At 36.9% G+C, this 27,873-nt stretch overlaps 1 protein-coding gene across 7 annotated transcripts in view; it reads right to left on the bottom strand.

Annotated features, from left to right (window-relative positions):
• Positions 1 to 27,873, bottom strand: part of N4BP2 (NEDD4 binding protein 2) — a 127,963-nt gene that overhangs the window by 45,807 nt on the left and 54,283 nt on the right. For 3 of the 7 annotated variants that reach the window (XM_082838818.1, XM_082838824.1, XM_082838819.1), the window contains 4 exons: positions 21,606 to 21,705; positions 7,809 to 7,891; positions 5,798 to 6,141; positions 663 to 1,800 (listed from right to left, as the gene is read on the bottom strand). In XM_082838818.1, the coding sequence (XP_082694944.1) occupies positions 663 to 1,800; positions 5,798 to 6,023 (1,364 nt within the window). In that variant the 5' untranslated portion in view covers positions 6,024 to 6,141; positions 7,809 to 7,891; positions 21,606 to 21,705. The other 4 variants (XM_082838820.1, XM_082838822.1, XM_082838823.1 and 1 more) reach the window with 4 other exon arrangements.

Here is a 27,873-nt window from a genome sequence, read left to right as displayed (position 1 = left end):
AGGAGAAAACTTTGAAAACAACACTCTTTAACAAGTGCTACTGAAAACACAACAAAGCTGCCTCTAACCCTGACTCTAGTCTCTCACACCAAGGCATCCACAACATTCCTTGATTACAAAAGGGACAATAGATGGGTATTTGAGATAAAACAACTGAGAGCACATTTTGCAAGAAATAAATCACTGAGAATTTGAAGTTCTCTATCAGTGGTTCATCCATGTTCTTTCTTCAAACATACATTTCTAAAACCTTATTTAACAACATGCTACACTTCCAAATCTCCAACTACCAGTAGAATTCTTGTGTATAAGACTTCCTTGAATTCAAAATCAATTATGGCCCTTTATCTCTATAATCAAAGCTGAATTCATCTTTCTCCCACTCAAATTAGTTCTCTTCCACATGAACTTATTTCTGTTGATTTCACAAGTTCACAATCTTGGAATCATCTTTAATATTTTCCTCTATTCTGTCTCTCAAAACATTCTGAGATGAAAGAATTCAATAAAAACTTCTAGAGAAAACAGTGCTATTAGCTACAAAGTTAAAAAAAAATTAGTAAACATCTCTATGAACTAAAAGTATTCCACATATTTATGCTGTTATAAATATTCAAGTTCATGCATTACACTCTTTCTTTAAACTCAATTAAACCTCATACCTTGCCAAAAAAGATTTTCCTGATCCCGGAAGCCCTCTGAGAAGAACAAGAACTAGTCCAACATAAGATGATGTCTTCTTTCTTACAACCTGAGAAGCTGGAGTTTCTTGTACTTGATAAGCACTTGTTCCCTCTTTATTTCTCCATACCTTTGTTGGGGAAGTATGAGAAATAACCGGGGGTGGAAATGTATAGTTGACAGGTCTCCAGTGTGCAGCTGTGGTTACAACAGGAGCTACAAAGCCATGGTTTCCTTGAAAGAGGTCAAAAGCAGGAATCATTGGATTCCACATTGGTGGAGGGGGAGGAGGAGGCAGCAGTAGAGGGAGAGGGGTAAGTACTGGGCAGTAGTTCACATCCTTCCCCTTTGGTGGCAGTTCAGTCTGTTTGTGTGACTGGAAATTGAATTCCTCAGAAGGTACAAAAACATCAGGGACAGAAGATTTCTGATCTCCACCTGTACCTAGTAAACCAAGTCCCAGATTTTGCACAGTAAGGTTTAAAGGTGCCTGAAGTTCGTTGGCATCCAAATCTACAGGGGCTTGAGAGAACTGAGTCTCAACACACACAGATTCTAAAAGCTCTTTCTGAATTTGGTTACTACAATCCATCGTAGTGTCATTTGCTACATTTAAAGAACTACTGAGAAGAGAATCTTCCAATGCCAATGTGTTATCCTTTGTAAAACTTTTGGACTCATTTGAAAGTGAATGTGAAGTTAAGGAATTTGAACTTAATGTAGAGGCAGAACTCTCTACATTTTCACTGTTCAAATCCATATTTTGGGTAGAAAGAATGGGAGTCGTACTACTTGAATCTGAATTTATAAATGCACTCGGGTTACTAAGATTATTAACATCTCGCAAAGGCAAAAGTGAGTATGCATGGTCATCAGGAGAAGAGTTCAATTTCTCAAAAGCATTCTGTATTAAGGAATCTAAGTCTTCAGTTAGCTGCATGTCCAAAAATGAATCCATTTTTGAATCTTCATTCTCTTCCTCAGGAGGACACTTTTCCATTATTTCACATCCCACTGCATCTACTTGGTTCTCAGAAGCAACGAAGCTTTTTGAAGGCGATTCTTCTATTTTAGCGTCAGTGGCTGATAATTCTAATAGACAATCCATGGCATTTTCAACTGTACAACAACAAGAACGACAACAAAATATACCCGTATGTACTGAAAACAGTAAAATATAATTTAATTAAAATCCACATAAAATTATACTAGAATTCACATTGAATGAAATACAGAGAAATTTATAAGTATTCAAGTCATTCCTTAAATTAATATTTTACTAATATATCAGTCTGTATCAGTGAAAGGTTTAAATTATGAAGACATGCAATGTTACTTTCAAACAAACAGTAGTAAACTAGGCTAATGAACTGCCATCAAGTAGATATTCTCTGATGAATTTATTGATTAAAAGTAAAAATATCTGTAATTATATACATTAGGGTTGTTTATACAGATCCTAAAATCAGTTGATTTACTCAACAAATACTAACCTACTGCATGTCCTTTTAAGTATGAAGTATTTTAAGTACTCTCCTAGTAAATGTAATTTGTATATACGGTCCATGCTATGAATTTCACTTAATACAAAAAAATATGTATGAGCATGTACTACGTATCAGACATACTTTGTACAATGATGAATAAGACAGCTTTTAACTACACTCAAAGGATTTTTGCAGTCTAATGGAGGCAATTACAGATAATTACGTTAGAAGACAATCACACTATAATATAATATAGGTTAAATAATGCACACTTTTTATAATATACAAATGCCTTAACAGCCTTATAGGAGAGTAAGGAAAGATTTCACATAAGGTAATATGTGAACTGGGAGTCGAAGATCAAAAAGAAACTTGTCAGACACAGAAGGGAAAGGCAAAGCCAGTCTTGAAAACACAAAGCATGTTTAAGGTATTAAGAGAAGTTTGTTGGAATGCGAGTACAAGTAGTATGGTGGGTAAGAGGAGATAAAACTGGAAAGGGAAATTGGGAAGGGTCCTGTATTTCATGGTAAGAAATATCAATTTTATTTTCCAAGGGAACTTGAAGGGAAACTACCTGTCCTAGCATTTGGGCTAGATGCTTTGTCATCTCACTGAATCTTCAAATTATACTATGAGTTACAGTATTCCTAGCAAATAGATGAAGGAAATGAAGTTCAGAAAGTACATTAACTTAGCCCAAGTCACACAGATAGTAAGTGACAGAGCCAGGACTGGTATGTCTGACTCCACTGCTGAGCTCTTTCCCTTATAACATAAATACAGAGCCATTAGAATTGTTAAGCATCAGAAATCTGAGGCTTTTTTATACTATTTTTGTGTTTTATCTTGTTTTGTTTTATGGAAGATAAATGTGGAAACAGCACAGCACAGTAGGTAAAAGCTCTGGTCAGGAGTCAGAACGACATTTAAATCCCTACTTGCTGGCAATAACACTTTGAACGAGCTACTTAACTTTCCTAAGCCTTGATTTCCTCATCTGCAATGTGTGGATAATAAAAGTACCTACCTCATAGTGTTGTTGTGAGGATTAAATGAGATAATCCATGAAAAAGGGCTGTGCACAAGGACTGGCACCTAGTAAGCACCCAAATTATGTTCCCTTAAGAAGAAAAACAAAGAGGGATTGGAGGGGGCAAGGCTGACTGAGAGACCAGTTAGAAGACTATAGCAATGCTACAAAAGCTAGAAGCCCTAAACATGGAAAAAAGAAAAGGAAAAAAAAGCAAATATAAGAGGTATTTCTAAGAAAAAAATCTATGTGATAGAAAAATCACAAAAGAAAAAAATCAACCAAAAAAATTAATGTGTATATAATGAAAAAAACAGTATTAAGTAAAAATAAGTAAAAGATCAAACTATATTTATATAACACAAAAGAAAAGTTCTTTCACAGAATGTTGAAAAGAATTAAAACAATGGTATAAAACAATGAAAAGCACATGAACAATTCACACAATACAAGAATTAATAAACAATCATACACAAATATATTCAACATTTCTCTTTATCTTAAAAAAATAGCATTAAGAAAAGGTAAAATCTTATTCCTAAAATCTTAAAATAATACCCCTCAATGCTCAAAAGGCTGTGACAAAACTCCTATACTTATACAGTGCTGGTGTCATTACAAATAGGCACACCCCCGTTTTTTTTAATAAATTTATTTTTTAAGTTAATTTTTATTGGAGTGTAGTTAATTTACAATGTTGTGTTAGTTCCCGCTGTACAGCACAGTGAATCAGTTATACATACACACATATCTACTCTTTTTTAGATTCTTTTCCTATGTAGGTCATTACAGAGTACTGAGAAGAGTTCCCTGTACTATACAGTAGATCCTTATTAGTTATCTATTTTATATGTAGTAGTGTGAATATGTCGATCCCAATCTCCCAATTTATCCCACCCTACCCTTTCCCATGCTGATACCATATGATGGCACACCTCTTTAGTAGGCAATTTAGCAGTATGTTTCCAAGAGCCAAAAACTGTCCTAACCCTGTGATAGAAGAAAATAAAACTTTGGGACTGAGAAAAAAGCCAAAAGACAGAAAAGTTTATTTGTACCAAGATGTTCTTTGCAATATTAATTATCCATGTAAAACTTAGTTATAATTAAATAAATTAGAGCACAACAACCCAATGGAATATTAGAAAGCTATTAAAAATAAATATAAAGACTGCAGCCAACACTGAAAAAAATGCTTATGTTAAGTTTAAAAAGTAGAATATACAATTTCATCAATGTTATTATTCAAACTACTCAAAACATCAGTATTTATGAACAAGGTGTAGAGAAGATCCTGGAAAAGAGAAATGTTTTTTGTTAGGATGTAAGGGTAATATATTTTCCTTGTAATTCTTCATTGCTATGTCAGTGTATGTGAACAAATAAAGTTTAAACACATCAAAATTAGGAAATAAATGTTGAAGCTACAAGTAAAATTGTAAACACTATCATTTCTGAGCATCACGTGAACTGCTGAAAACTGGTTTTCTGTATACATATCATAACAGGATAGATAAGATATGCTCACATCACAGACCACGGAATGTAAAAAAAATGGAAGTTTATCACATTACCAAAACTCCCTAAACCTAGAATAATTTTATCTTATACTAATCATGGCCAATAGCAATGCTAAACATCAATATTTAATTTACTCATCAGTCAAATTTGATATGTATGGCTGCAAACATACATCTAAACAATTTATTACAAGTAAGTTATTACATTAATAACTTACTATACTGAAGACTTTATCAAAACAAACCAAAAAAACAAAAACTCAACCTTCACTGAAGAAGTCCTATGAGGTACATACTATTATTATTCTCCTTAGCAGATAAGAAAACTGAAACCAGAGAGGTTAAGTGACAGAGCTGGAAATCCAACCTAGTTTTCTTGACTCCAAAGCCAAATTTTTGAAACCACACTACTCTATTAGCCTCAATTCTTAATCAGCTCTCATTTCCACAATTATAATTACCTTTTCACTCAAAAAATATTTACTGAGATCCTACTGAGTCATTTGGTATTTGGGGGCTTGGAGACACAACAGTAAAACAAAAGATTTTTAAATCCCTGTCTTTAAGGAGCTTACATTCTAGGTCAATGATTCTCAACTGGGGGATGATATTGCCCCCAGGGGACATAAGATGATATATAGAGGCATTTTTAGTTGTCACAACTGGGGTAGCAGGGAGCAATGTGCTACTGGCAGCTAGTGGGTACAGGCCAGAGATGCTGCTGAACATCCTACGATGCACAGGAAAGCCACGCACAACAAAGAATTATCTGGTCCAAAACGTCAATAGTGCCAACCTATTCTAGAGGGAAGATAAAAAGAAATAAAACATAGAATATGATATCTACACATACATCTTACACTTACAACTGTACATTTCTTGAAAGAAGAAGCTAAGCTTTATTCTTCTTCATATCCCTTGTAATACCCAACTTATACCTTGCCCGCAGCAGATATTCAAAAAATGATGAACAAAATAGAAATAAGGTAGTCATTTTCTATATTACTACTGGTCATAGCATAGTACATGAAATCTTCTTATAAGATGCAAAGGGTTCAAACTAAACTTTTTCTCACCTTTGAAATCACATTCAGAAAGCATCAAATACACTACATCAGGATCCAGATCAGAAAACATCTCTGAGATACTGGTGAAGAGTTCTTCCTGATCAACTTTTGTCTCACACATGGAAGGAAGAGTAGTGGTTGGCTCCTCATGACTAGCAACACTGGATACAACTTCCTTAGAGTTTGTAGTCTTCCGAAAAGGATTTCCCCCAAGATTTTTCCTTCTCCTTGGCATTCTGACTTCCAAAACTAAAATGTTTCCTTCCCTTCTCTTATTTAAGACTTTTGATATTTAAGTCATACCTCAAAGAAAATAGGGTTAAATATCTTGCACAATCCAGCAGTAATAGGACCTAAAATAGAAAGCAAGTTGAAACACTCAGACTATAGTTATATTTCCATGTCTAAAATCGGAATGACATCTTTATTTAAGAAAGTACCATCAACTCTGGTGGCAGCAAAGCCAAAAAGCAGTCAAACAATTTCTCTCTCAAAAATATTCAAGTTTTTCAGGATTGAACATGTTAAAAATTAAGATATTAACAAATGCAATATATTTTCAGAACAATGAGTACACTGTTTTAGTACAATTATTTCATTTTTAAAACAAAAACAGTATTCATAATGAGAATGCCTACTGAACACCTATTTGGATGTCCAATAGGCATCATAAGCTTAACATGTCCAAAACTGAGCCCCTGATCACCTACTTCACACCTGTCCTTCCTAGTCTTTCCTATCTCAATTAATGCAACTCTATCCTTCCAACGGCTCAGGTCAAAAACCTTGGAATAATCCTTGACTCCTGTCCAGCCCACATCCAATCAGTAAGCCAATTTTGTCAATGCAACCCTCAAAATGTATCCAGAATATGATCATTCCTCACCATTTCCACTGCTACCACAGCAGATTAGTATAAAAGTCTCCTAACTAATCTCCTTGCTTCCACCCTTGCCCCTTCAGTCATAACAACTAGAGTGACTCAGTTAAACCACAGGGTCAGATCATGCCTCTCTTCTGCTAAACTATCCACTAGTTTCCCATCTCATTCAGGATAAAAGCCAGAGCTCTTAAAAGGGCCTATAACGCAGACACTTTTTACTTCTGTGCTGTCATCCCTAATCCTCTTTCCCTTGCTCATGTCACTCCAGCCATACTTTGCCTCCTTCTTCTTCAAACATCAGCCATGCTCCCATCTCAGAACCTTTACATTTGGTCCCTTCTACCTAAACTAATATTATCCCAGGTATCTAAAAGATGTATTTCCTCCTATCATTAGTCCTATCATTACTCAGTTGTTACCTTCTCAGCAAGTCAGTCGCCCAACACCACTTATCCCTTTTTCCTTACTTGAATTTTCTCCCTAAGATTTACCTTCTAACATAGTGTATGTTTTATCCATTTGTTTTATTTATGTATTGTATTTACTACCCATATTCTAGTAAAATGTAAGCTCCACAAGGGCAGGGACTGATAGATCTGGAGAACTTTGACAATCTACTTGCTTTCTCCACTTGGATCTATTTAATAAACAATTCAAATGTAACACACCTAAAACCAAATGTCTGATATTTTCTCAAAAACCTGCTCTAACCACTTGGTCTGGCTACTGTCATCTTTCACCTGTATTCCTGTCTCCTAAATGGCCTCCCTGCTTCCACCCTTTGTCCCCTACAGTCTACTTTCAACACACCAGCCAGAATGATCTTCATACAACATATAAGTCAGAATGAATCAGGGTCTGCTTTAAATTCTCAAGTGGCTCTCCATGTCACTCAGAGTAAAAGCTAAAGTTCTTACTATGGCCCGCCTCCCTCTTGGCCTTTAATATACTTTTCCCCAAGATATTTGTATTGCTAACTCTCTCACTCCTTCAAATCTTTGGCCAAGAGTCACATTCAATGATTTCTTCCTTGATTACCCAATTTAAAGTCATATCACCCACTTTCTCTGCCCCAATTTCCCTTTCCTGCTAACCACCCATTGCCCTTAACACCTTCTAACATACTATAAAATTTACCTTTTAATCAAATTTATTGTGTCATAGCTCTCTCCATCTTCCAGGACTGCAATGTCAATATGGCAGCCACCAGCCACATGAGCCTATTTAAATTTAAATTAATTAAAATTAAATAAAATTACATTTTTACATATTAATATCAGATAAAGTAGAATGCAGAGCAAAAAAAACATCAGCAGAGATAGAGGACATTATATAATCATAAAGGATCAGTCTACCAAGAACATGTAGCAACTCTAAATGTGTATGCACCAAACAACAGAGCCACTAAGTAAGTGAAGCAAAAACTGACAAAGTTGAAAGGAGAAAGAGACAAGCTCACAATTATAGTTAGAGACTACAATACCCCTCTCTCAATAAGAGTAAATAGACAGATCAGCAAGGATACTGAAGCACTCAATAACACCATCCTTTAAGGATCTAATCAACATATATAGAACACTACATTCAACAACAGCAGAATACATATCCTTTTCAAGTGCCCAAAGAACATATACCAAAATAGACCATACCCTAGGCTATAAAACAAACCTCAACAAACTTAAAAGAACTGAAATCATATAAAGTATGTTCTCTGACCACAATGTAATCAAACTAGAAATCAATAACAAAAAGATAACAGGAAAATCTCCAAACACTTGGAACATGAACAATATACTAAATAATTCATGGGTCAAAGAGGAAGTCTCAAGGAAAATTTCAAAATACACGGAAATGAATAAAAATGAAAATATACAATATCAAAATTTGTAGGACACAGCTAAAGCAGCAATGGCAGAAATTTATAGCAAATTTATAACTAAATGCATACATTAGAAAAGAGGAAAAGTCTCAAATCAATAATCTAAGCCCCCATCACAAGAATGTAGAAAAAGAGAAAAATAAACCCAAAGCCAGTAGGAAAAACGGAATAATAAAGATCAGAGAAGAAATGAATAAAACTAAAAACAGAAAAACAATCACTACAGACCCTGCAGACATCAAAAGACTAATAAGGGGGCTTCCCTGGTGGCGCAGTGAGTCCACCTGCCAATGCAGGGGACACGGGTTCGTGCCCGGGTCAGGGAAGATCCCACATGCCGCGGAGCAGCTAGGCCCGTGAGCCATGGCCGCTGAGCCTGTGCTCCGCAACAGGAGAGGCCACAACAGTGAGAGGCCCGCATACCGCCAAAAAAAAAAAAAAAAAAAAGACTAATAAGGGAATATTATAAACAAATGTACATGTGAAAGTTTGACATCTTCTATGAAATAGACTTATTTCTCAAAAACCATAAATTATCAAACTCACCCAACAGGAAACAGATAAAAGCTCTATGATTTTTAATGAAATTTAATTCACCATTTACAAATTCCCAAAAAAGAAACTCCAGGCCCAAATACCTTCAATGGAGAAGTTTACCAAACATTTTTAAGAAGAATTAACTAACCCTATATAATCTCTTCCAAAAATGGAAGAGGGAACCTTCTTAATTCACTTCCTGAAGCCAGTATTGTTATCCTGACACCAAAATCAGACAAAGCCAGTTAAAACAAAAAGAAAAACCTGCAAACCCATATACTTCCCGAATGCAGACATAAAAATCCTTAACAAAATATTACAAATAGAATTCAGCAATTTATTTTAAAAGAATTATACACCATGATTAAGCGAGGTTTATTCCAGGGATACAAGGCTGGCTCAATGTTTAAAAATCAGTATCCCACCCATATTAACAGGCTAATGAAGAAAAACCACAATTGTATCAATGAACAAAGAAAAAAAGTGACAAAATTCAACACCCATTCATGACAAAAGGTACCCAAAAAATAGGAATATAAGAGAACTTCCTCAACTTGATTAAGAGCATCTACAAAAACTCTACAGATAACATTTTATTTAATAGTAAAATACTATATGCTTTCCTCCTAAGACTGAGAACAAAGCAAGGATGTCTACCTTCACCACTCTTATTAAAGATAATGCTGGAAGCTCTAGCCTGTGAAGTAAGAGAAGGTAAGGAAATAAAAGACATACCGATTCAAAAGGAAAAAATAAAACTGTCCCTACTTGTAGATGACATAGCTATCTATGTGGAAAATCCCAAAGAACTGACAAAATCTCCAACATATAAGTGAATTCAGCAAAGTGCAGGATACAAGATAAACACACAAAAGCAACTGTATTTATATATTCTACCAATGAATACATGGGCACTGTAATTTAAAATACAATATGAATCACAAATGCTCCAAAAAATGAAATATTCTGATATAAATCTAACAAAACATATACAAGGCTTGTATGCTAAAAATACAAAATCATGATGAAAAATATCAAAAATGTAAATGAATGGATTCATGGGCTGTTAGACTCAATATAGTAAAGATGTCAATTCTCCCCAAATTGATATACAGGTTTAACTCAATTCCTATCAAAACCCCAGCAAAGATTTTTTGTGGATATGGACAAGATTATTAATAAATTTAAATGGAAAGACAAAGGAACTAGAATAGTTAAAACAATTTTGAAAGAGAATAGAGCAAGAGGAATCAGTCAACTCAATTATTAAGATGGGTTATAAAGCTAAACTTATCAAGACTATATGGTATCAGGGGAGGGACAGACATATAGATCTGAGAACAGATTATTGATTTGGAAACAGACAAGAGAACCCAGAAATAGACCAGCATAAATATGCCCAACTGACTTCTGACAAAAGTGCAAAAGCAATTCAATAGAGAAAATATAGCCTTTTCAATAAATGGAACTGAAGCAAGCAGACATCCACAGATTTAAAAAAATAAACCTTGACCTAAGTCTCACACTTTATTAAAAAAAAAAATAACTCAAAATGGATCAAGGAGGGAACTCTGCTCAATGTTATGTGGCAGCCTGGATGGGAGGGGAGTTGGGGGGAGAATGGATACATGTATATGTATGGCTGAGTCCCTTTGCTGTGCACCTGAAACTATCACAACACTGTTAATCAGCTGTACTCCAATATAAAATAAAAAGTTAAAAAAAATGGATCAAGGACTTAAATCCATAAAACTATAAAACTTTTAGAGAAAAAAAAAAGAAGAAAATCTTCAGGATCTAGGGCTGGCAAAAACACCAAAAGTATGATCCATAAAAGGAAAAATTGATAAACTGTACTTCATCAAAATTTAAAACTTTTGTTCTGTGAAGAACCTTGTTAAGAGGATGAAAAGAAAAGTGACAGACTGAGAGAAAATGCTTGCATACCATGTATCTAACATAGGACTAGTATCTAAAATATATAAAAGAACTTTATCAAAACTCAAAAGTAAAAACAGGGACTTCACTGGTGGCACAGTGGTTAAGAATCCACCTGCCAATGCAGGGGACACGGGTTTGAGCCCTGGTCCAGGAAGATCCCACATGCCACACAGCAACTAAGCCCATGTGCCACAACTACTGAGCCTGTGCTCTAGAGCCCGCAAGCCACAATTACTGAGCCCACACACCACAACTACTGAAGCCCGCGTGCCTAAAGCCCATGCTCTGCAACAAGAGAAGCCACTAAAATATGACGCACGTGCACCACACGAAGAGTAGCCCCCGCTCGCCGCAACTAGAGAAAGTCCACACGCAGCAATGAAGACCCCATGCAGCCAAAAATAAATACATTTTTTAAATAAATAAATAAATTGATTAATTAAATCAGAGGGGGAAAAATAACAAATAATTCAGTTAGAAAATGGGGGGAAAAAAACAGAAAAAAACATGACACCGAAAGGATATCCAGATGACAAATAGGCACATAAAAGATTTCAACATCATTAGCCATTAAGTAAATGCAATTTAAAACTACAATGAAATATTACTTACACATCTATTAAGTTGGCTAACATAAAGAATAATGACAACACCAAATCCTGGCAAGGATGCAGAGAAACTGGATGGCTCATATGCTGTTGATGGGAATGTAAAATGGTAAAGCCACTCTGGACAAGAGTTTGGCAGTTTCTTAAACTAAACCTGCAACTACCATACAATTAAGCAATTGCACTTCTGGGTGCTTATCTCTAAGAAATGAAACATTACGTTCACCCAAAAACTTGCACACAAATGTCTGTAGCAGCTTTTATTCATTATAACCAAAAACTAGAAAACAGTTCAGATGCCCTTCAATGGGTAACATGGTTAAACAAACTATGTTACTTCCATTCATGAAGTACTAGTCAGCAATAAAAAGAAAATATACTATTGATACACAAGACCTGGATGAAATTCCAAAGAATTATGCTGAGTACAAAAAGTCAATCCCAAAAGGCTATATACTGAATGGTCCCCATTTATTTAACATTCTTGAAATGACAAAATTATAGAAATAGATAACAGGTTAGCGGTTGTCAAAGGTTAAGGAGGAGGAAGGAGAGGGTAGTAGTAGGTGTGGCTATAAAAGGGTAATTTGAGGGACTCTTGTGGTGATGGAAATGTTCTATATCTTGACTGTATTAATGTCAATATCCTGGTTGTGATGCCATACTAAGTTTTGCAAACATGCTTCTTTCATTGCGGGAACTGGGTGAAGAGCACAGGAGATTTCCCTGTATTATTTATGACAGCTGCATGTGAATCTACAATCTCAAAAAGTCTAATTTTGAAAAAGAGGATGTAAAATTAAAAATTCAGTTCCTCAGTCACACTAGGCACATTTCAAGTGCTCAATAGCTACATGTAGTTAATGACTATCATACTGCACAGTGAACTTTTCCATAATTCTACTGGACAGCACTGTTCTAGAATATAAGTTCCATTGGGCAAGTGAATATCCCATTTTAGGAAGTTAAGAAGCTTTATATACAGAAAAGTACAAATTGAAGGTCATAAAGAAAAAGAAGTACTAACACATCTAGCCACATTTAAATGTAAAATACCTGTATATCAAAAAAAAAAGGGGGGGCTTCCCTGGTGGCGCAGTGGTTGAGAGTCCACCTGCCAATGCAGGGGACACAGGTTCATGCCGCGGTCTGGGAAAACCCCACATGCCGCGGAGCGGCTGGGCCCGTGAGCCATGGCCCCTGAGCCTGTGCGTCCAGAACCTGTGCTCCGCAATGGGAGAGGCCACAACAGTGAGAGGCCCACGTACCATAAAAAAAAAAAAAAAAAAAAAAAAAAAAATTTTACAGGAAAATGGCAACTCTTTCCGATTTCTCTCCTTCCATTCTTTCTTAGACAGGATTTTGCCCCCACCATTTCTACCACTACACTAACAACTGCTCATATCTAAATCACCAGTAACCTATGTCAATGATAAAAGTCAAAGACAAAAGGTCTAATCCACCGGGAAGATGCAGCAGTTCTAAATTTGCATTCAACTAGTGAAAGCCCTCTCTCGGTAACTATTAGAACAAGGAGGTCCCCACCACAGACACACAGAGAAGAAGGAGGAGGTGGAAAAAGGGAGAGAAAAAACAGTAAGGCCATAAAAGATTTGAGCCATACTATAACGACTTAATATCTATACAACACTGGACCCAATAACCACAGAATACACTTTATTTTCAAGTACACATGGAATTATGCTAGAAATCAGTAGCAAAAATATAATTAGAAAACCAAATTACTTGAAAATTAAGAAATACGTGTCTATATATCAAAGAAGAATTCATTATAATTACATACTAATTAAAGTTAATTTTAAAAATAATTATTAATATCAATTAGAAAATATTTTTAACCAAATAAAAATGCTATATATCCATACTTGTGAGAAACAAAGTCACGCGTAGAAGAAGAGCATACAAATGCATATGCTAGAAAAGAAGAAGGGCTAAAAAAATAAATGATCTAAGCATCCAAATAACAGTTGGGGGGAAAAAAACAGCAAATCTAACCCAAAGAAACTAGAAAGAAGGAAATAATAAAGAGCAAAGAGAAAACAGAAAACAACTATACAGTACAGAGGATCGAAAAAGTCAAAAGATGGTTCCCTGGGGGAAAAAAAAAACAAGAATAAATCACTGGCAAGAGTGATCAAAAAAAGAAAGAAAAGGCACAAACAACCAATATCAGAAATGAAAACGGAGACATCACTGTCAAGCCCACGGACATTTAAAAAAAGAGATGAATCTTGTCTTACAAGACTCTCATTATCTTAAGACTCTGATGCATCTCTTTAGGAGTCCAGTATATGTCTATATACAATTTATGGAAGAAATTTGCTTCCTTTTCACCTGTTAGTTTGAAATTAATGAATAAATTCTTTGTCTTGGTTGTAAAAAATAAAAAAAGAGAGAGATGAAGATATCATAAACAATTTAACATCCATAAATTTTAAACTTTAAATGAAATGCACATATTATTTTTTAAAAAACAAATGTCATACCATACCAGATATTTTAAAAACCTGATAGTTCTGTATCTATTAAAGAAATGAAATCTGTAATTTAAAACCTTCCCACAAAGAAACTCCAAGTCTACATGGCTTCATCAATAAATTCCACTAAAGGGACTTCCCTGGCGGTCCAGTGGTTAGGACTCCACTCTTCCACTGCAGGGGGCTCGGGTTCCACCCCTGGTTGGGGAACTAAGATCCCACATGCCGAGTGCATAGCCAAAAAAATTTTTTTTCTAGTTTTTTAAAATAAATAAATTCCACTACGGGTTTCCCTGGTGGCACAGTGTTGAAGATTCTGCCTGCCAAAGCAGGAGACACGGGTTCAATTCCTGGTCCGGGAAGATCCCACATGCTGCGGATCAACTAAGCCCGTGCACCACAACTACTGAACCTGTGCTCTAGAGCCCGCAAGCCACAACTGCTGAAGCCCGCACGCCTAGAGCCCGTGCTCCACAACAAGAGAAGCCACCACAGTGAGAAGCCCGTGAAGAGTAGCCCCCGCTCGCCACAACCAGAGAAAGCCCACAAACGGCAACGAAGACCCAACGCAGCCAAAAATAAATAAATAAGTAAATTTATAAAAAAAATAATAAAATAAATTCCACTAAATAATCTAATACCCATCTTATACAAACTTTTCCAGAGACTAGAAAAAGAAGAAACACTTCCCAACTCATTTTATGAGGCCAATATAACCTGATAACTCTGCAAGTTATTAAAAGAAAGAAAAATTACAAGCCTATTTCACTCATGAAAATAGATACAAAATTCCTAAACAAAATATTAAAGTAGTAATACATAAATTACGAGTGATGTTACATAAAATACAAAAATTATATTAGTGACTGATAAGAATAATGCATCACTAATCTGAATTTATTTTAAGAATATAAGGTTGTCAAAATATTTGAAAGTCAGGCTTCTCTGGTGGTGCAGTGGTTAAGAATCTGCCTGACAATGCAGGGGACATGGGTTTGAGCCCTAGTCTGGGAAGATCCCACATGCCGCAGAGCAACTAAGCCCGTGCTCCACAACTACTGAGCCTGTGCTCTAGAGCCCGCAAGCCACAACTACTGAGCCCACACGCTGCAACTCCTGAAGGCCGCATGCCTAGAGCCCGTGCTCCATAACAAGAAAAGTCACTGCAATGAGAAGGCCATGCACCACAACGAAGAGTAGACCCTGTTCGCCGCAACTAGAGAAAGCCCACGCGAGCAACAAAGACACAACACAGCCAAAAATAAAATTAATTAATTTAAAAAATATATTTGAAAGTCAACCAATGCAATTCCTGATATTAACAAAATAAAGAAGAAAAGTCATATAATCAACTACATTGTACCAGAGCTCATGGCCAGAGCATTAAGACTTGAAAAGGAAATAAAAGTTCTAAAGATTAGAAAGGAGGAAATAGAACCATCGTTATTCAGACACTAAAATTGAGTGCATATGAAATCCAAAAGAATTTACAGATTATCTGTTGGATTACCCAGATAATTTAGCAAGGTTGCCAGACTGTATATTTCTTTAACACCAACATTGAGAAAATGAAATTAAATCTAATGGTCTAGACTTACTAGCCACATTTACTCAGCTGATAAATCCCTTCTCCAAAGAACGTTTAACATTATCTTCTTCTCAGGACAGTGCCACTCTCAGGATTTCCTCATCACTCAATTTGGAAACAGTGGAGCTTACCCACTCCTTTGGTGATCTTTCCATGGCTTTAAACACTAACAAAATGCTAACTAATTTACATCTCCAATCTGCACCTCTTCCCTGACTCCATACCCACACCAAACCACCCACTGAACATCTCCACTTTGTGTATCCAATAGACATCTCAAACCAAGAATGTCTAAGTGATCTTCTGAAACTCCACTGCAGACCCCCCCCAACTACAATCCTCTCAACTGCAGCAATAGAAGTTTCCAGTTGCTGAGGCAAAAAAAAAACTGAGTCATTTTTGCCTCCTCTTTCCCTCACACCTCATGTCTAATCATTCAGCAAATCTTGCCAGTTCTAAACTCAACGTATATTCAGATCATGTGGTAACTCTATGTTTAACCTTCTGAGGAAGTGCCAGACTGTTTCCCAAAGTGGCTGCACCATTTTCAACTTCTACCAGTATTGTATGGGGATTCCCCATTTCTCTACAATCTCACCAACACCTGTTATTGTCTCTCTTTTTGACTATGGCCATCCTGATGGTATCTCATTGTGGCTTTAACTTGCATTTCCCTAATAACTAACATTGACCATCACTTATGTGCTTATTGGCATTCATATATCTTCTTTGAAGAAATGTCTATTCAGACCCTTTGCCCATTTTTAAAGTTAAGGGTTACTTGTCTATATTACTGAGCTTTAAGAATTCCTTGTATTTCTGGATACAAGTCCTTTATCAAATATAAAATATTTTCTCCCATTCTGTGAGCTGTCTTTTTCACTTTCTTGATGGTGTCCTTCGAAGCATATTTTTTATCTTGATGAATTTTTTTTTGTCATTTACACTTTTGGTGTCCTAAGAAACCATTGCCTAAACCAAGGTCACAAAGATACGTGCCATGCTTTCTTCTAAGAATTTTGTAGTTTTAGCTCTTACATTTAGGTCTTCAATCCATTTTGAGTAAATTTTTGTATATGGTGTAAGACAGGGGTCCAAGTTAATTTTTTTGCATGTGGATATCCAGTTGTCCCATCACCACTGGTTGAAAATACTATTCTTTCCCCATTGAATGGTCTTGGTACCCTTGCTGAAAATCAACTGACCATGAGAATAAGAGTTTACTGCTTGACTCTCAGTTCTATTTCATTCATCTATATGTCTATTCTTATGCCAGTATCACACTGCCCTGATTCTTGTGCTTTGCAGTAAATTTTAAAATTAGGAAATGTGAGTCTTCCAACGTTGTTCTCCTTTTCCAAGACTGTTTTGCAATTCCGGGCCCCTTGCATTTTCCATGTGAAATTTAGAGTCAGCTCGTCAATTTCTGCAAAGTCAGACAGTACACTGACAGGGACTGCGTTGAATCAGTAGATCATAAGTCAAATCAGGTCACTCCTTTGCTTTAAAACCTCCAATAGCTCTGCATCTCATGCAGAGTAAAAGCCCAGGTTCTTAAAATGGCCTAGTTACAATCCTAAACAGTCTGGTTCCCTAATAACTCTCTCAAATCATTTCTTGCTAGTCTCCCTCTTGCTCTTTCTTAAATTCACCCAGTATTCTCCTGCTTCACTGCCCTTACACTTGATTCATAGCCAGAAATGCACTCCTCCCCACCCCCCAGATATGTATCTGACTTGCTTTTTACAAGACTTTACTCATGGCACCTTTGTAGTGAGGCTTTCCCTAACCACCCAGTGTAAAATCGTGCGCACACAGAGTTCTCTCCATCTCCCTTTCGTTATTTTTTGCTTCAAAGCAGTTATCACTCTATAATTTAGATGTTTATTTTGTTTAATGCCAGTATACTGACACTAAAAGTAAGCTCTTTGAAACAAAATGTTTTTGTCAATTCTGTTCACTCCTGCATTGCCATCACTAAACTATAGTAAATATCAAAATTAAATACCAATACTAAAACAATGTCTAACATGTAGTAACCACTCAATAAATTTCTGCTGATGAATAAAGGATTAAGGCAGGGAAAAAGAACTAAGAATGAGAAAGCAATAGGTACAGAATTCTAAGAAGAAACAGAAATACTCAATAAACATTAAAAAGTTTAACCCCATTAATAAAACCAAATTAAAAGAGATAATATAGGATTAAAACATTTTTATATTGCCTATTAAATAAAACATAATTTTTAAAAATGACAATAGCCAGTGTTAGCAAGACTAGAGTAAAATAAAAATTCTTACACATTGTGATGAGTGTAAACTGGTATAACCTTTCTGAAAAGCAAAATGGCACTGACTATGTATCAAGAAATTTCAGGTTACTTATATTTTTTGACCCATTTTTTGGATTCTACTTCTAGGAACTCATCATAAAAAATAATCACAGGGCTTCCCTGGTGGCGCAGCGGTTGAGAGTCCGCCTGCCGATGCAAGGACACGGGTTCGTGCCCCGGTCCGGGAAGATCCCGCATGCCGCAGAGCGGCTAGGCCTGTGAGCCATGGCTGCTGAGCCTGTGCGTCTGGAGCCTGTGCTCCGCAACAGGAGAGGCCACAACAGTGAGAGGCCCTCGTACCGCAAAAAAAAATAATAATAATAATCACAGATTTACATAAATATTTATATAGAGATGTTCAAAATACTGTAACTTTTTACAAAGAAAAATGGAAAACAACTAAATATTTGGTGAGAAAGAAATGATAAAAAACTTTCTGATGACGGTAAGTACAATGTATTAAATACTTAACATATGCCAGCTAGAATGTTAAGATCATGATTTTACTTAATTCTTAAAACAGTAATTAATATTATGCCTATTTCACAAGTAAGAAAACTAAGGACTAGAAAAAGTAAGTTATCAGGCTTAAGGCTCTCAAGTAGCAAAACTGGGATCTGAACCCAGGTTTGCTAGACTCTACTAGATACAATATCCCTGTAAATTCATAAGAATGGAATTTTATACAGCCATTAAAGACTATATTTTGGATATTAACCAGAGTTTTTTTAAAAACTATGTTAAAAAAGAAAGCAAGACACAAAACTGAATATAATTTATACAGACACCTAAATGGGACTGGACTATATTAGATTGGAAAGGAAATCCTGGGTAATGGTAACTTTATTTTTAACTACTACTTTTTTTTATCTACTTTTTATAAACTACTTTTTGCATTTTCCAAATAATCTATAATATATACATTCTTTCATCATCACGGGAAAAAACCACCACTATTATCAATTAAAGGTGAATCCTGGACTTCCCTATACACTTCCTCTAGCTTGCAAACTATATTAGCCTTCCACCCCTTTTTTTATTGTGTCTACCTATATGGAAAAGGATCTAAACATATAGGCAGTTTAAGTATCCAACCAGTATAGGGAAGAAACTCTTAAGTATAAAAACATACATAGCTGGGCTTCCCTGGTGACACAGTGGTTGAGAGTCCGCTGCCCCGGTCCGGGAAGATCCCACATGCCACGGAGCGGCTGGGCCCGTGAGCCATGGCCGCTGAGCCTGCGCGTCCGGAGCCTGTGCTCCGCAACGCAAGAGGCCACAACAGTGAGAGGCCCGCGTACTACAAAAAAAAACAAAAAACAAAAAACATACATAGCTGACACTACCTCCCAATCGCTCTGTAGATCCAGTTTACTTCAATCCTATTTATTCACTTAAGTAATGTTCACATTTAACTTTTATCACCTGATTTTATATATCTTCATTTTTCCATAAAGAAGGTCTCATTAATACACTAAACAAGCTTGTGTAGCTTCTTCATATACATACCTGACCTAAATATTCTAAAAGGATATGGGAAATTAGGATGGGTAAGAAGGTTTGATATATTATGGAGAAATGTGAAAGGGCTGGTTCTCAAATGAAGAACCTAAAAACAAATAATATGAATTGTTATTAATAGTGACACCATGAATATATATATATAAATTTCATATACACATTTTCCAAGCTCTTCTACCTCTATTATTCAGTTTTAACCTGAGAGACGCTAACCAATACATACTTGCTCACAGATTATCATTAAAATATTTCAGCATGGGGCTTCCCTGGTGGCGCAGTGGTTGAGAGTCCGCCTGCCGATGCAGGGCACACAGGTTCATGCCCTGGTCCGGAAAGATCTCACATGCCGCGGAGCGGCTGGGCCCGTGAGCCATGGCCGCTGAGCCTGTGCTCCGCAATGGGAGAGGCCACAACGGTGAGAGGCCCGCGTACCGCAAAAAAAAAAAAAAAAAAAAAAAAAATTTCAGCATGATAAGCAGAGGTCTTATTAACTCTAGTTCTTTTTTTTTTTTTAACAGATAAGGATATATGTTCTTTTAACCATTAAAAAAAAATTCAGGGTGAACATGAAGTCTATAAATAGTAGTAGAAGTAAACATGAACTCTAGAAGTGGTATGGTAATGGTCAGTATTGCCATTAAAGTGGATATACCAATAAACAACTCTTCAGGAAAAAACTTTCCTACTAAACACTACATCATCAACACAGTGCTAACACTTAAAAATTTTCCTGCATCAGTTTATGAATAAATCTGTTACATGCATATAAGGGCTAGTAATTTTAAAGAACTTATCTTTATGGAAAAATATCCAGAAATAAATTTCTGTAACAGTCAAGAAAGATATTCTATTTAATACTCAATATCAACCATCTAGAAATAACAGGCCTAAGAAAACTGATACTAACAATCAAATATATCAATAGTATTTTAGCTCTTTAAAACCACCATAAAAGGAACAAAAACAAAAATCATCCCTCTAAAAGGAACAAAAACAAAAATCATCTCTCTATAAGGAACATATAGGGAAGTTAGAAGACTCAAATATGGCACAATCCCAGACAAGATCAGAAAACATCTCTCTCAGAAACAACTGCTACCAAGAACCAATACAATCATTTACTGGGGAGTAAGTTACCCTACAAGATGATTGTAAGTCTCCTGCTTGATAAGCTGAAGGTAGATACTAAATCTCACCAAGGTACCAAAGGGTGTGTCACTAAAAAAGACAGTATTTATAGAAAATGTAACCAAATTAAGGTAACCAATAATCTTAAAATGCATCCATCTGTCATAAGAACTATTATAAGTAATAACTGGACATACTAACTATTGATAAAGAATGGTTAAATAAATTATGGCAAAAAAAAAATCATGCTTTGTAATACTATGCAGCTATGAAAAGTTGAAGGTATAATGTAGAAACCAGAAAGATCTCTGAGACATATTCTTAAGGGAAAAAGCCAGTTGCTGAACCATATACAGCTTTGGGCCAAAGAATGGCAGGAAAGTGTATTTCTCTACAATTCTTCAACACTTTCTATACTCCTTTCATTACTTACTACCAGTACTAATCTTCCTTAGATATTTTAGATTCTCACATTGTTGGTTTTACTGACATATTTTCATCTGTATGTGTTTATTTCCCCAATTAGCCATGTTCCTTGAGAACACAGATTATGATACATACTACTCCAATTTGGCATTTAGTCATAGTCCCATACATAAAATAGGTGCACAAAAAATATTTGTGGATGGCTAAAATACGTAAAATATGAAGGAGTAAGAAGTGGTATTTTAGAAGCAAAGACACCAAAACACACATTAAATGGGAAAACCACAATACAGTTCTTTAGACTTCTTGGGTCAGCATGTTTTATGCAACCACAAGCTCTTTGAGAAATTCTAGTAACAAAATATGTGATTACATTTTCCTTCTTATGAGAGATTTCTTTAATCACTCAAATATGTAAATAAAAGCTTGAAAACCTATGTGTAAAATATACTCACTCTAGACTTCAATAAACTTACCATCTGTCTATCACTGATGCTATCAATGTGCTTATTAAGGCCACAGTTGACACCTGCAAACTCTACAGCTCTTCCTGTTATCCAACGTAATGTCTTCTTACTATTAAAAAAAATGTAAATGATGATATATTATATACATATGTAACAAAAGCAAATTTATATCAAATAGTAATCCCAAATGAAATCAAAGTCCAAAATATATACAATATTTATAATATAGATATATATCATATTCCAAAGAGAAAACCACAAAGTAAAGAAAAAAGACCAACTTCATCCACCGCCATTAGAGGTGACTATTACACTCTGGAAATGGTTATATAAAGGGAAAGACCTAAGCATTTATTCTGCCTTTTAAGTAAAACATTATTTCAAGGCAACAAAATAGCGCTAATTGATGAGGGAAACCTTCTTTATTGAAGACAACTATGTAATAGGATCTAAAACTAATTACCATATCGTAAACCATAATTAAATAGCTGATCAACAATCATCAATGAAGGCTAAAATCATTAGGTGAAAGGTTGATATTGACATACCTGGTACCAAAGTACCATGCCACAGATTATTTGCAAGATATAAAAAGACAAATATAATTTTACAATAAAACGATCTGGTGGTCATCACCTTGGCCTGGTGATCAAACACAGCATCCAAATGGTGGGACAACTAAACATTACATGCCTGTAAGTGAAACAATATGAGTACACAGCATTGCTAAATGAACTACTCTTCCAAAAATGTTTAACCTGAACCTGAAACACCTTTAAATCTCACTCCCAGTTTATATGAAATATAGGGGATAGAGGAAAAAGTTACACTGACCATGAAGAAACTATCAGCAATACAAAATGTCAGACATTCCCAACAGAGCCAACAAATCTGTATTATGGGGAGGAGGAGGGTATTAAGGGGGTGGGTAGGTAAGAGACAATTCTATAATTAAAAAAGACTCAAGAGACAGCCAGATACAATGGGTAGCTCTTGACTAGATTTTCATATTTTTTAAAGGCAATAAAAGATGTTTTTGGAACAATTAGAGAAATCTGAATATGGTACAAGTATTATATATTAGGGACTTATTGATAATTTTGCTAGGAATGATAATGGTTTTGTGGTTATATAGGAGAATATCCTTTTTCTGGAAGATATGTCAAAGATAATACGTCTTATGAATTTTTTTTTTTTTTTTTTTTTGCGGTACGCGGGACTCTCACTGTGTGGCCTCTCCCGTTGCGGAGCACAGGCTCCGGACGCGCAGGCTCAGCGGCCATGACTCCCGGGCCCAGCCGCCCCGCGGCATGTGGGATCTTCCCGGACCGGGGCACGAACCTGTGTCCCCTGCATTGGCAGGCGGACTCCCAACCACTGCGCCAGCAGGGAAGCCCTCTTATGATTTTTTAAAAGAGTAAATTTCAAGCTAAATCCTTAAATGAAATTATCAAAGTTCAAAATATATATAACATTTATAATACAAATGTATAAGTACACAAAAAGAAAAAAACCCTCATTTGCCACCATTTACTTTTAAAACGCTCAGGAAATTTATATATACATAGAAATATACACATATATAAAGCAAATGTAGCAAAATATTAGTAATCATTAAATCTAGGAGGTGGGTTTACATGAGTTCAATGTACTATTCTACTTTTCTATATATGTCTATGTATTTTGCTAATAAAAGTTTTTAATATGTACCATGCTTCAAGTAAACTGGTTTGTTTACCTCTACAAAGTAAAAAATCCTTTTTAAATTCAAATACCAACCCTTAATTTGAAACTCTGAATTCAAATATACAAAGTTTTAATAAAAGCAGGGCACACTCATATTTTAAAGGTTGTATCTGGTTACGTATGTGTTCTAAGAAAAAGAAAAATTTAATCATGTGGTAAGGGAAGGAAGAAAATGAAAGAAAAATTTTTAAAGGATAAAAATTAAGAGAAGAGGGCTTCCCTGGTGGCGCAGTCGTTGAGAATCTGCCTGCCAATACAGGGGATACGGGTTCGAGCCCTGGTCTGGGAAGATCCCACATGCCGCAGAGCAACTGGGCCCGTGAGTCACAACTACTGAGCCTGCAGGCGTCTGGAGCTTGTGCTCCGCAACAAGAGAGGCCACGACAGTGAAAGGCCCGCGCACCGCGATGAAGAGTGGCCCCCGCTCGCCGCAACTAGAGAAAGCCCACGCACAGAAACGAAGACCCAACACAGCCAAAAATAAAATTAAATAAATAAATAAAAATTAAAATAAAAAATTAAGAGAACCCCAAATAGCCAAAGCAACCTTGAGGAAAAAAAAAAAGTTAAAGTTATTGTGGGGACTTCCCTGGTGGCGCAGTGGTTAAGAATCTGCCTGCCAATGCAGCGGACATGGGTTCAGTTCCTGGTCCGGGAAGATCCCACATGCTGTGGAGCAACTAAGCCCGTGCGCCACAACTACTGAGCCTGCACTCTAGAGCCATGAGCCACAACTACTGAGCCCATGCGCCTAGAGCCCATGCTCTGCAACAAGAGAAGCCACTGCAATGAGAAGCCCGCGCGCCGCAACCAAGAGCAGCCCCCACTCGCCGCAACTAGAGAAAGCCCGCGCACAGCAACAAAGACCCAACGCAGCCAAATAAATAAATAAATAAAGTTATTGTGTACTGTTGGTGGGAATGTAAAACGGTGCAGCTACTATGAAAAACGGTATGGAGGTTCTTCAGAAAAGTAAAAATAGAATATGATCCAGCAATCCCACTTTTGTGCATACGTCCAAAAGAACTGAAAACAGGATCTCCAAGAGATATTTGCACACCCATGTTCACTGCAGCATTATTCACAATAGTCAAGAGGTAGAAGCAAATTAAAAGTCCATGCAATCTCACCCTTGGGGGACAGAACTTGGGCCCAGCACTGTACTGAAAGGGGTAAGGGCAGCCATTGCTAGTGCTCATGGAGATGTTGGATAGGGAGCTGTTTTGAGCTCTGACTGGCATACCAGAACTGTCCCAGCATGTGTCCCAGCCTGGACCAGGCACACGATCCAGCTCCTCTTGCTTCAATGCTGCTCCCCATTACCAGGCATGGGGAGAGTGCACACTTAGAGAGAACAGACCAGCTAGGACCCGACCCTCAGGATTTCTAACTCCAACACCTTGGGACCTGACAATGCCCATAATAGGGTGGTGATGGCCACTGAACATGGGAGAAGCTCCAGTTCACACCTGTCTCTGGTTCTAGCCTCTCAGTCTCTAGTCTCACCTCACACCAAGGTGATAGCTTCCAGCACACCCTGGGGGAAGATGTGACCCATACTCACATGCAGAGGACACCCCTTCAAGACTGGGATAGGTATCCTAATTTCATAGAGACAGAGTGAGTTAAACAAAATGAGAAGACAAAGGGATTTCTTTCAAATGAAAAAATAAGAAAAAAAAACCCTGGGCAAAAAGAAAACAGCCAATGAAACAGATAAATAATTTACCAGATAAAAAGTTCAATGCATTAGTAATAAGAATGCTAACTGAACTTGGAAAAAATTGAGATGAACACAGTGAGAATTTTAACAAGAAACAAGAAAATATAAAAAAGAACCAGTAAGAGCTGAAAGATACAATAATTGAAATGAAATACACACAAGGAGTTGACAGCAGACTAGTTGATACAGAAGAACATACAAGTAATTAAGAAAAAAAAGTTTGTGCAATCTAAATGTTCATCAATAGAAAACTGGATTAAGACAAGTGGGAAGGACTTCCCTGGTGGTCCAGTGGTTAAGAATCTGCCTTCCAATGCAGGGAATGCGGGTTCGATCCCTGGTCAGGGAACTAAGATCCCACATGTCGCAGGGCAACTAAGTCTGCACACCACAACTACTGAGCCCTCGCACTTTGGAGCCTGTGTGCCACAACTAGAGAGAAGCCTGCGCACCACAACTAAGACCCAATGCAGCCAAATAAATAAAGACAAAGAAAAAGAAAGAAAATGTGGGATACACACACATATACATAGTGAAATATTATGCAGCCTCTAAAAAAAAGGAAATCCTGTCATATGCTCTAACATAGATGAAACCTGAGGACATTATGCTAAGTGAAATATGCCAGTCACAAAAAGACAAACAGTGTATGATTCTACTTATATGAGGTATCTAAAGTAGTCAAGTTCCATACAGATGGCCTACAGAACATCATTAATCATCAGAGAAATGCAAATTAAAACCACATGAGGGGGGCTTCCCTGGAGGCACAGTGGTTGAGAGTCCACCTGCCGATGCAGGGGACACAGGTTCGTGCCCCAGTCCGGGAAGATCCCACATGCATGCCGCGGAGCGGCTAGGCCCGTGAGCCATGGCCGCTGAGCCTGCCCGTCCAGAGCCTTTGCTCCGCAACGGGAGAGGCCACAACAGTGAGAGGCCCGCGTACCGCAAAAAAAAAAAAAAAAACAAAACCACATGCGGGACTTCCCTGACGGTCCAGTGGTTAAGACTTCACCTTCCAATGCAGGGGGAGTGCGGGTTTGATTGGTCAGGGAGCTAAGGTCTCACATGCCTCACTCCCAAAAAACCAAAACATAAAACAGAAGCAATATTGTAACAAATTTGATAAAGACTTAAAAAAAAAAATGAGATGTCACCTCACACCTGTCAGAATGGCTATCATCAAAAAAACCACAGGGGCTTCCCTGGTGGTGCAGTGGTCACTAATCTGCCTTCCAATGCAGGGGAAGTGGGTTCGAGCCCTGGTCCGGGAAGATCCCACATGCTGCAGAACAGCTGAGCCCATGTGCCACAACTACTGAGCCTGCGCTCTAGAGCCCACAAGCTATAACTACTGAGCCCGTGCACCACAACTACTGAAGCCCACACGCCTAGAGCCCGTGCTCTACAACTGCAACAACAGAAGCCCACACTCTGCAACAAAGAGCAGCCTCTGCTTGCCTCAACTAGAGAAAGTCCATGTGCAGCAACAAAGACCCAATACAGCCAAAAATAAATAATTTTTTTTAATTTAAAAAAAAAGAACACAAATAACAAATGTTGGTGAGTATGTGGAAAAAAGGGAACCCTCACGAATGTAAATTGGTGCAGCCACTGTGGAAAACATTATGGAGGTTTCTCAAAAAACTAAAATTAGAACTACCATATGACCCAGCAATTCTACTCCTGGGTGTATGTGAGAAAAAATGAAAACACTTATTGGAAAAGACAGATGCACCCCAGTGGTCAGAGCAGCACTATTTACAATTGCCAAGATATGGAAGTAACCTAAGTGTCCATCAACAGATGAATAGATAAAGAAGATATACACAATGGAATACTACTCAGCCATAAAAAAGAATGAAATTTTGCCATCTGCAACAACATGGATAAACTTGGAGGATATTACGCTAAGTGAAACAAGTCAGAGAAAGACAAGTACTGTATGATACCACTTATATATGAAATCTAAAAAATAAAACAAACTAATGAATATAACAAAAAGAAACAGATTCACAGATATAGAAAACAAATCTGTGGTTACTAGTGGGGAGAGGGAAGGGGGTGAGGGGCAAGATAGGTGTAGGGAGTTAAGAGGTACAAACTACTATGTATAATATAAGCTACAAGCCATATGCTAACACATATATATGGAATCTAAAAAAAAAAAAAGTGGTCAGAAGAACCTAGGGGCAAGATGGGAATAAAGATGCAGACCTACTAGAGAATGGACTTGAGGATACGGGGAGGGGGAAGGGTAAGCTGTGACAAAGTGAGAGAGTAGCATGGACATATATACACTACCAAACGTAAAATAGATAGCTAGTGGGAAGGAGCTGCATGGCACAGGGAGATCAGCTCAGTGCTTTGTGACCACCTAGAGGGGTGGGATAGGAAGGGAGGAAGGGAGGAAGGGAGGGAGTGAGGGAGACGCAAGAGGGAGGAGATATGGAGACATATGTATATGTATAACTGATTCACTTTGTTATAAAGCAGAAACTGACACACCATTGTAAAGCAGTTATACTCCAATAAAGATGTTAAAAAAATATATATATATACATATATATATATAAGCTACAAGGATATACTGTGCAACACAGGGACTATAGCCAATATTTTATAATAACTATAAATGGAGTATAACCTTTAAAAATGGTCAATCACTATGTTGTACATCTGAAACATATAATATTGTCCATTAACTATACCTCAATAAACAAATATAGTAGTCAAACTCTTACAAAGTAGGATGACAGATGCCAGGGGCTAGAGATGAGGTGGGGAAGGGGGGGGTTGTTCAATGGG

Source organism: Leucopleurus acutus, assembly GCF_964270905.1.
Source record: "Leucopleurus acutus genome assembly, chromosome: 4".
Lineage (NCBI taxonomy): Eukaryota > Metazoa > Chordata > Mammalia > Artiodactyla > Delphinidae > Leucopleurus > Leucopleurus acutus.
Note: the sequence above shows the minus strand (reverse complement) of the source record. Positions and strands in the feature narration are given on the sequence as shown.